Genomic DNA, 10,501 nt, shown 5'->3' with positions numbered 1-10,501 from the left:
GGGGGTGCTGAGGCGTCAGGGGGTTCGTGTTTGGGCGACCTTCTGACCTGAATGTTTTCCAAATGTTTTCCTGGCCTGCCTCCCAGCCTCCGGCCTCGGTTCAACTGAGCTGCCACCTCCTGGCTGAACTGGCACTGCAGTCACCCATTGCCATCAGCTTGAGGTTGGATCCTGGTCTGTGTTTTCACATCCATCCATGGGCTTCACCTCCCTCGTGCTATCGATTCTCTCCAACACCCTCCAGCCTCTGCGATGCCCCCCAGGCCTCACCCGCCCCCCCCCCCCCCCCCCACCCAAACTCCTCGAATTCTGCCCGCTTCCATGTGCCCCATTCCCATCGCTCCATTGCCGGCATCTAGCCCATCCCAAGTTTTGGACTTCCTTTCTCCAGCTCCTTGTGCATCTGCTTTCAAAACGTGCCTCATGCAAGCTACCTTTTGTCAGGAGGTGCACACCAATGCCAACAGCTGCCTGATAACAGTCCAGTGAACAATCTCGCAAGGTGGTACTTACACTACCTTAAGGATGCTATATCAATGCAACTGTTTGATTATGTCAAGTGCAAACATCAGGAGAAAAAAAACATGAGTGAGAAAGAAATGCTGAGAAGTAACCACTCAGTTAATATTCAGACCTATAAAAAATAAATAAATTTAAAAGATGCCAATTTCTGCTGTTGTCAGTCGCTTCCTTGAATTTTTTTTGTTGTATTTTGTTTCTGTTCTTTTAAACTGCAATAAAAATAATCATTGTTCAGATGTGGGTTCCGGGGTGTTAGAGCCGCTGCTCTCAGTCACTGTTAAAGGGGATGATGAGGATAGACCATCTGTCACATCCTCATCTAAAAAGTCCAGGGAGTTGTCACTCGGTAGCCCAGTCGTGGTGAATCTTGGAGCGACTTTCACCCAATGGTCTCGGTTTGCTTTCACGATCTGGTACAGAATTTCTGCTTTCGGCATGAGGTCTTTCAGGAGCCTGCCAGGAAAGAGAGAGAGAGATGGAGCAACATAAAAGCCAGGAGGGTCAGTGCTGAGGGAGTGGGCACCGTCGGAGGGTCAGTGCTGAGGGAGTGCCGCACTGTCGGAGGGTCAGTGCTGAGGGAGTGGGCACCGTCGGAGGGTCAGTGCTGAGGGAGTGGGCACCGTCAGAGGGTCAGCGCTGAGGGAGCGCCGCACTGTCAGAGGGTCAGTGCTGAGGGAGTGGGCACCGTCAGAGGGTCAGCGCTGAGGGAGTGGGCACCGTCAGAGGGTCAGTGCTGAGGGAGCGCCGCACTGTCGGAGGGTCAGTGCTGAGGGAGTGGGCACCATCAGAGGGTCAGCGCTGAGGGAGTGCCGCACTGTCAGAGGGTCAGTGCTGAGGGAGTGCCGCATTGTCGGAGGATCAGTGCTGAGGGAGTGGGCACCGTCGGAGAGTCAGTGCTGAGGGAGTGCCGCACTGTCAGAGGGTCAGTGCTGAGGGAGTGGGCACCGTCGGAGGGTCAGTGCTGAGGGAGTGCCGCACTGTCGGAGGGTCAGTGCTGAGGGAGTGGGCACCGTCGGAGGGTCAGTGCTGAGGGAGTGGGCACCGTCAGAGGGTCAGCGCTGAGGGAGCGCCGCACTGTCAGAGGGTCAGTGCTGAGGGAGTGGGCACCGTCAGAGGGTCAGCGCTGAGGGAGTGGGCACCGTCAGAGGGTCAGTGCTGAGGGAGCGCCGCACTGTCGGAGGGTCAGTGCTGAGGGAGTGGGCACCATCAGAGGGTCAGTGCTGAGGGAGTGCCGCACTGTCAGAGGGTCAGTGCTGAGGGAGTGGGCACCGTCGGAGGGTCAGTGCTGAGGGAGTGCCACACTGTCAGAGGGTCAGTGCTGAGGGAGTGGGCATCGTCGGAGGGTCAGCGCTGAGGGAGCGCCGCACTGTCGGAGGGACAGTGCTTAGGGAGTGCCGCACTGTCGGAGGGTCAGTGCTGAGGGTGCGCTGCACTGTCGGAGGGTCAGTGCTGAGGGAGTGCTGCACTGTCAGAGGGTCAGTGCTGAGGGAGTGCTGCACTGCCAGAGGGTCAGTGCTGAGGGAGTGCTGCACTGTCAGAGGGTCAGTGCTGAGGGAGTGCTGCACTGTCAGACGGTCAGTGCTGAGGGAGTGCTGCACTGTCAGACGGTCAGTGCTGAGAGAGTGCTGCACTGTCAGACGGTCAGTGCTGAGGGAGCGCCGCACTGTCAGAGGGTCAGTGCTGAGGGAGTGCTGCACTGTCAGACGGTCAGTGCTGAGGGAGCGATGCACTGTCAGAGGGTCAGTGCTGAGGGAATGCCGCACTGTCGGAGGGTCAGTGCTGAGGGAGTGCTGCACTGTCAGAGGATCAGTGCTGAGGGAGTGCCGCACTGTCGGAGGGTCAGTGCTGAGGGAATGCCACACTGTCAAAGGGTCAGTGCTGAGGGAGCGCCGCACTGTTGGAAGGTCAGTGCTGAGGGAGTGCCTTACTGTCGGAGGGTCAGTGCTGAGGGAATGCCGCACGATCGGAGGGTCAGTGCTGAGGGAGTGCCGCACTGTCGGAGGGTCAGTGCTGAGGGAATGCCACACTGTCAAAGGGTCAGTGCTGAGGGAGCGCCGCACTGTTGGAAGGTCAGTGCTGAGGGAGTGCCGCACTGTCGGAGGGTCAGTGCTGAGGGAATGCCACACTGTCAAAGGGTCAGTGCTGAGGGAGCGCCGCACTGTCGGAGGGTCAGTGCTGAGGGAGTTCCTCACTGTCGGAGGGTCAGTGCTAAGGGAGTGCCGCACTGTCGGAGGGTCAGTGCTAAGGGAGTGCCGCACTATCGGTGGGTCAGTACTGAGGGAGTGCCGCACTGTTGGAAGGTCAGTGATGAGGGAGTGCCACACTGTCGGAGGGTCAGTGCTGAGGGAGCGCCGCACGGACAGAGGGTCAGTGCTGAGGGAGTGCCTCTCTGTCGGAAGGTCAGTGCTGAGGGAGTGCCGCACTGTCGGAGGGTCAGTGTTGAATGAGTGCCACACTGTCGGAGGGTCAGTGCTGAGGGAGTGCCGCACTGTTGGGGGGTCAGTGTTAAGGGAATACTGCACTGTCACAATACGTTAAGGAGGGAATTCCAGGATTTTAACCCAAAGACACTGAAGGAACAGTGATATGTATTTCCAAGTCAGGATGGTAAGTGTGTTGGAGGGGAACCTGCTGGGGGGAGGTATGACACAGTAGGGCCTATCATAAATCCTTCAGTCCCCTCTTTGGGGAAAAACAGACACCCCTCACTAGTCGACTCACCAATCACTGCCGATTGCTGCTACCCTCTGATTGGCCAGTGTTTGGCAAATTCTCCTGACCTTTCAACTTACTTGTACGTTGGCATGGCAATATGTTCCATGAAGCTGATCTGAAGTTCTGGAACATAGGCCTTTTCTCTGTCCATCATCTCAAGAGGATGGTTCCCCATTGCCTTTTCCTGCAAGAGATTAGGGAAACAAAGTGGAAAGGTCAAAGAGTTGGTTAGGAGGTAAGCACTGTGGAAAATGTCATTACCCCCTGGCCTGGAGCCCATCAAAGATCTCACCACCACATCTGACCCCAAGGTGAGCTGCTAACTCCATATTCATTACAACTGTGTGAATATGGTTATGATCCCCAGCTGATGACATTCCAGGAGAAATCAGATCCCAGAAAGAAATCTGGCTTGATTGATCATATTTTTCTTCATTTAGTAAACAGGGTGGCCAGCCACGGGAACATTGTCACACATTAGCAAAAAAAAACAGACGTTTATTACACAAAAGAGTAAAACAAAAAAAAAAAAGTTGAGGTATAAAACAAGGTTAGAAAAAGATCTGAAAATACACAGCAAAAGCTTTAACCTTTTCCCCAACACCATCATGTCACAGTGAATGCAATGCAGAGAAGTTCGTCCTGTCTACCACACCATTAAAATCGATGAAGCTGAATATCAGCAGGTTTTTCCTGGGAACTGTGAAGTCTTATACAAACACTCAGAAAACTGAGAGCTAAAACTTTCTCAGCTTTTAAATAATCTGCAGATTTCTAGCCAGACATCCAGGTCTGTAAGTTGTATCGCTTAAACTCTTTGACTGAGGTAACTGCATTCCCTGAAATATACTCCTTTTTTTTTAAGGAGTGAAACTAAATATAATTCTCAGACCAGTTCAGTATCTTCTGAATGACTCTCAGAACTATCCATCTCTGAGTTTTTTTTAAAACAAATACCAATCCTTGATTATTATAAACCAAAAATAAGCCAATAGCCTTCAAAGCCTTGTTGTAAAACAGTACAGGACATTAACATTTCAGGGATGCATGCTCTCTGGCACATTCTGGGATATGAGAGTGTCATGCTAGAAAAGCACAGGTCAGGCAGCATCCAAGGAACAGTATAATCGATGTTTCGGGCATAAGCCCTTCTTTAGGAATTATTTCCAATGATGGGCTTTTGCCTGAAGCATCGATTTTTCTGCTCCTCGGATGCTGCCTGACCTGCTGTGCTTTTCCAGCACCACACTCTCGACTCTGATCTCCACCATCTGCAGTCCTTACTTTCACCTACATTCTCGATGTATCACTCTTCCAGAACATTGTAGTGAGTCATCTTCTTGAATAAAACAAAATGACCCCTGATGACCCTGCAATTGTTTTAGGATCTAAGTTCTTGATTTTCTTCTCTAAACTTGTCCGCAGTGGCTCAGTGGTTAGCACTGCTGCCTCAGCGCCAGGAACACGGGTTCAATTCCAGCCTCGGGCGACTGTCTGTGTGGAGTTTGCACGCTCTCCCCATGTCTGTGTGGGTTTCCTCTGGGTGCTCTGGTTTCCTCCCAAAGATGTGCAGATTTAGTTGGGTTGGCCATGCTAAATTACCGATAGTGTTCAGGGATGTGCAGGCTAGATGGGTTAGCCATGGAGAATGCAGGAATGTGGTGGGCCTGTGTGGGATGCTCTCTGGAGGGTTGATGTGGACTCATTGGGCCAAATGGCCTGCTTCCACACTGTCAGGATTCTATTCTCTCTCCGTTTCTGTTCTTCCTTCTTTAAGATCCCTATTAATACCTTGGCCAAGTTTTTAGCAATTGGACCTGATGTCTCCTAATACGGATTCATGTCAAGTCTTGATAAAGCCTCCAGAAGAGTTACGGCCATTGTAGTGGATTAAAGGTGCTATATAAATGCAAGTTGCTGTTGATTTATAATTAATGTTCCTTTTACTTTATAGAACTCTCTTGAGTCCACAGACAGTCAATGACTTTCAGAAGTGAAAGTCTAGATCATTTCCACTTCTCCAAGGTATCGTAGAAAATTTATAATCAGTATGGTGTATCCCAATGGAACAGTTAACACATTCAAGTACTGACTTACCAGATCTCCTTGTGAAAAGAATTCTTTATATATCAGTTCCTGGTGGGAAGAAACAAGAGAAATGTCTGAGTAATGGATTCTCTGCAGAAGACAGCTAGTGAGTGACAATCATATTGACAGTGGGATGGGATGACCAGTAAGACACAGAAACACACAAAATGTAAAAACAAAGAATTGTTGCAACACAAAAGGAGGCCATCCAGCCCATTGAGAGCTTGCACCAGCTTTTCAAATGAGCATCACTCCCCAGTACCAAACTCCTGCCTTTTCCCCGTCTCCATTTCGATCCAAATGACCATCCAAGAACGCTTCAATTCAATCTGCCCCTACCACATTTGCAGATTGTGCATCCCAGACCCGAACTACTCACTGAGTGAGAAAGCTTTCACTCACAGCACCCTTCGCTTCTTCTGTATCTCCCTTTAAATCGTCTTGTTCCTTTTCACCAGTGAGAACACATGACTTGTGTGAAGGCGAAGATCATGCAGCACCTTTGGTCTTTTCCACCATTCAACAAGATTCGTGTGTGGCCTCAAATCCATCTTCCTGCCTGCCCCCAATAACCTTCGACCTCTTGGTCATCCTCACAATCTACACCAACAATAATGCCTTGGCAACTCAGGCAAAATGCTTCCAGGACAAAGAAAACAGGCTGAACTCTCAAACATGGCAAAAGCGTTGCTGCAATTGCCAAGTCTATTGTCTCTGGGTTGGGCTTTAAACACTGTAGGCCCCACCAATCCCCAAAATCTCACCTTCTGTGGAATACCTGGGCACCACAATTTGTCTCGGAGTCCAGGAAACTGGAGGAAAGCCTGGGATAGTCAAAATACACACACACACACACCTCTGAAATAATATCATCTACTCTGAGCCAACATCTCTACAACCAAGGTCCAATCAGGGCTGACCAGATGGAATTCATTCTAGAGATATGTCAGGGACAAACAAGGCAAGTCCCCATAGTCCTATCAGACCCACAGATGCTCTCTCACTAGAGACAGAAAGACAGTGAGAGAAAGAGAGGTCGAGATAGAGAGAGAGAGAGAGAGAGAGAGAGAGAGAGAGAGAGAGAGACCATAAGACCCATCTACCACCCCTGAAAAAAAAAGGAAATGACTCCACCACAGGAAATGACATCACCAACCCAAAGAAACCCAAACATATAAATAGAAAACAGGAATTATCAGCAGTGCTCCACCTGGAGGCCTACTGAAGATGTTACCTAGAAGGGTGATGAAATGTCTGGAAATGACCCTTCCAGCTCAGCGAGCAAACCTACAAATCTTCTCAAAACTCACCATCTTATATGTCTCAATTAAGTCACCTCTCAATCCTCTTCTCTCTAACGAAAACAGCCTCATGTCCCTCAGCCCTTCCTCATAATACCTTCCCTCCATACCAGGCAGCATCCTGGTAAATCTCCTCTGACCCATTTTCCAAAGCTTCCACATCCTTCCTATAATGCGGTGACCAAAACTGTACACAATACTCCAAGTGCGGATACACCAGAGTTTTGTACAGCTGCAGCCTGACCTCATGGCTCCGAAACTCAATCCCTCTCCCAATAAAAGCTAACACACCGTATGACTTCTTGCAACTCTATCAACCAAGGTAGCAACTTTCAGGGATCTATGTACATGGACACCAAGATCTCTCTGTTCTTCTTCACTACCAAGAATCTTACCATTAGCCCAATACTTTGTATTCCTGTTACTCCTTCCAAAGTGAATCAACTGACACTTTTCCGCATTAAACTCCATTTGCCATCTCTCGGCCCAGCTCTGCAACTTATCTATGTTCCTCTATAACCTGTAACATCCTTCAGCGCTGTCCACAACTCACTGACTTTAGTGTCATCTGCAAACTTACTAACCCATCCTTCTATGCCCTCACCAGGTTATTTATGAAAATGACAAACAGCAGTGGCCCCAAGACAGATCCTCGCAGTACCCCACTAGGAACTGAACTCAAGGATGAACATTTCCCATCAGCCACCACCCTCTTTCTTCTATCAGCTAGCCCATTTCTGATCCAAATCACCAAATCACCCTCAATCCCATGCCTCCATATTTTGTGCAATTGCCTACCATGGGGAACCTTATCAAACGCCTTACTGAAATCCATGTACACCACATCAACTGCTTTACCCTCATCCACCTGTTTGGTCACTACCTCCAAAAACTCAATAAGGTTTGTGAGGCATGACCTACCCTTCATAAGATCGTGTTGACTATCCCTAATCAACTTATTCCTTTCTAGATGATTATAAATCCTATCTCTTGTAACCTTTTCCAACACTTTACCCACAACCGAAGTAAGGCTCACTGGTCTATAATTACCAGGGTTGTCTCTACTCCCCTTCTTGAACAAGAGGACAATATTTTCTACGCTCCAGTCTTCTGGCACTACTCCTGTAGACAACAATGATATAAAGATCAAAGCCGAAGGCTCTCCAATCTCCTCCCTGGCTTCCAATCTGGCCCAGGGACTTATCTATTTTTACACTTTCCAGAATTGCTAACACCTCCTCCCTGTGAACCTCAATCCTGTCTAGTCCAGTAGCCTGTATCTCCATATTCTCCTCGACAACGTTGTCTTTTTCCAGTGTGAATACTGACGAAAAGTATTCATGTAACGCTTCCCCTATCTCCTCGGACTCCACGCACAACTTCCCACTACTATCCTTGATTGGCCCTAATCTTTCTCTAGTCATTCTTTTATTCCTGATGTACCTATAGGAAGCTTTCGTGTTTTTCTTGATTCTATCCGCCAACGACTGCTCTTGTCTCCTCCTGGCTCTTCTTCGCTCTCTCTTTAGGTCTTTCCTGGCTAATTTGTAATTCTCAACCACCCGAACTGAGCCTTCACATCTCATCCTAACACAATCCTTCTTCTTCCTCTTGACAAGAGATTCAACTTTCTTAGTAAATCATGGCTCCCTCACTTGATCACTTCCACCCTGCATGACTCGCAGTAGCTGTTCCTTGAACAAGCTCCACATTTCAATTTTGCCCATCCCCTGCAGTTTCCTTCCCTAACCTATACATCCTAATTCTGCCTAATCACATCCCCCAGCTATAACTCTTGTCCTGCGGTATATATCTATTCCTTTCCATCACTAAAGTAAACATAACTGAATTGTGGTCACTATCACCAAAGTGCTCACCAACCTCCAAATCTAACCCCTGGCCTGGTTCATTACCCATAACCAAATCTAATGTGGCCTCGCCCCTTGTTGGTCTGTCTACATACTGTGTCAGGAAACCCTCCTGCACACACTGGACAAAAACTGACTCATCTAAAATACTTGAACTATAGTATTCCCAGTCAATATTTGGAAAGTTGAAGTCCCCCATAACGACTACCCTGTTACACTTGCTCCTATCCATCTTTGGAGCAGAGTAGGTTAACAGGGATATGATTAAGATATGTAAAAGTATGTGTTGTGTTTGATAAGACCCCTGTTGGTGAAACGACCAATTCTCACTGTGGGGTCTCACATGTCACCGAGGCCTCTCCCCATTCCTACTGACGTGACCTCCTGTATCTCTCTGAGCCTTCAGAATCCCAGGTCAAACTATGGGTTGAGCTGCCTAGCTCCTATGCAATGAAGGTGATGGAGCAGTAATGTTACTGTGCTCCAACAAGCCCAGGCTTTTACTCTAGGGGCACAGGTTCAAATCCCACCAGGGCAGCTGGTCAAAGTCAAATTCAATTTAAAAAGTTAGTTTCAGCGATGAGAACTATTAAGTGATCATTGGTTGGTGTAGATGCACTTACAAAGTAAGAGCAGGAGTAGGCCATTCAGCCCTGCTGTAGCATTCATTATGGTCATTCAACTCAGTGCCCTGTTCCCTGACTTTTCCCATTCTTTTTACCTCTAAGATCTATATCTAATTTCTTCTTGAAAACGTTCAATGTTTTTACCTCAACCTCTTTCTGTGGCAGAGAATTCCCCAGGCTCCCCATATTCTGGGTGAAGATATTTCTCCCCCATCTCAGTCCAAAATGGTCTACCCCATATCCTGAGTCTATGACCCCTGGTTCCCCTGTGACTATGACCCATCCAGTTCACTAATATCTTTCAGGGAAGGAAATCTACTGTCCTTACCCAGTCTGGGCCTACATGTGACTCCAGACCCACAGGTTGGCTCTTAACCGTTGTCTGAAATGGCCAAATGAGACTGTCCATTGAAGAGGAATCGGGAGATAGGCAGTGAATGTTGGCCTTCCCAGTGATGCCTATATCCAATGAAAGAACATAAAACACTCCACAATTCTCCTCCATGACCCCACCTCAGTTTCTCTACTTCACCATGACCTACAAAGGTTGCCTCTTGACCATGTTTCTAATCAAGATGCCTTCAAACATGGCCTAGTTGTTCTTTGCTATTGCAGTAAGGCCCCTGCAGCCTCTCTCATGGACCGGTGGTCTTCGAGGTGCTACAGAAATGCTGCCTGCCCGGTCAATGGTATTGAGCTGGGAGAAAGTGAGGACAGCAGACGCTGGAGACACCACCCACGCCCTCCACCTCCTCCAAGACTTCCGTTCCCTGGCCCCCAACGCCTCATCTTCACCATGGATATCCAATCCCTCTACACCTCCATTCGCCATGACCAGGGCCTCAAAGCCCTCCATTTCTTCCTCTCCTGACGTCCCCAACAGTACCCTTCCACCGACACTCTCATTCGTTTGGCCGAACTGATCCTCACCCTTAACAATTTCTCCTTCGAATCCTCCCACTTCCTCTAAACCAAAGGGGTAGCACACGTATCGGCCCCAGCTATGCCTGTCTCTTTGTTGGCTATGTAGAACAGTCGATCTTCCATAGTTACACCGGCACCACTCCCCACCTCTTCCTCCGCTACATTGATGACTGCATTGGCGCCACCTCGTGCTCCCGTGAGGAGGTTGAGCAATTCATCAACTTCACCAACACATTCCACCCTGACCTTAAATTTACCTGGACCATCTCTGACACCTCCCTCCCCTTCTTAGACCTCTCCATCTCCATTAATGACAACCGACTTGACACTGACATTTTTTACAAACCCACCGACTCCCACAGCTACCTGGATTACACCTCTTCCCATCCTACCTCTTGCAAAAATGCCATCCTGGATTCCCAATTCCTCTGCCTCCGCCGTATCTGCTCCCAGGAGG

At 48.9% G+C, this 10,501-nt stretch overlaps 1 protein-coding gene across 6 annotated transcripts in view; it reads right to left on the bottom strand.

Annotated features, from left to right (window-relative positions):
* Nucleotides 1-304: 304 nt before the first annotated feature.
* Nucleotides 305-10,501, bottom strand: part of pde2a (phosphodiesterase 2A) — a 404,089-nt gene continuing 393,892 nt past the window's right edge. For all 6 annotated transcript variants that reach the window (XM_072576762.1, XM_072576765.1, XM_072576764.1 and 3 more), the window contains 3 exons: nt 5,335-5,373; nt 3,315-3,421; nt 305-975 (listed from right to left, as the gene is read on the bottom strand). In XM_072576762.1, coding sequence (XP_072432863.1) covers nt 747-975; nt 3,315-3,421; nt 5,335-5,373 — 375 coding nt within the window. In that variant the 3' untranslated portion in view covers nt 305-746. The remainder of the gene's footprint in view (nt 976-3,314; nt 3,422-5,334; nt 5,374-10,501) is intronic.

The sequence above is a fragment of the Chiloscyllium punctatum genome, chromosome 9 (genome assembly GCF_047496795.1).
Source record: "Chiloscyllium punctatum isolate Juve2018m chromosome 9, sChiPun1.3, whole genome shotgun sequence".
NCBI lineage: Eukaryota > Metazoa > Chordata > Chondrichthyes > Orectolobiformes > Hemiscylliidae > Chiloscyllium > Chiloscyllium punctatum.
The sequence above is the reverse complement of the archived record's forward strand: the minus strand, read 5'-3'. Positions and strand labels throughout refer to the sequence as shown.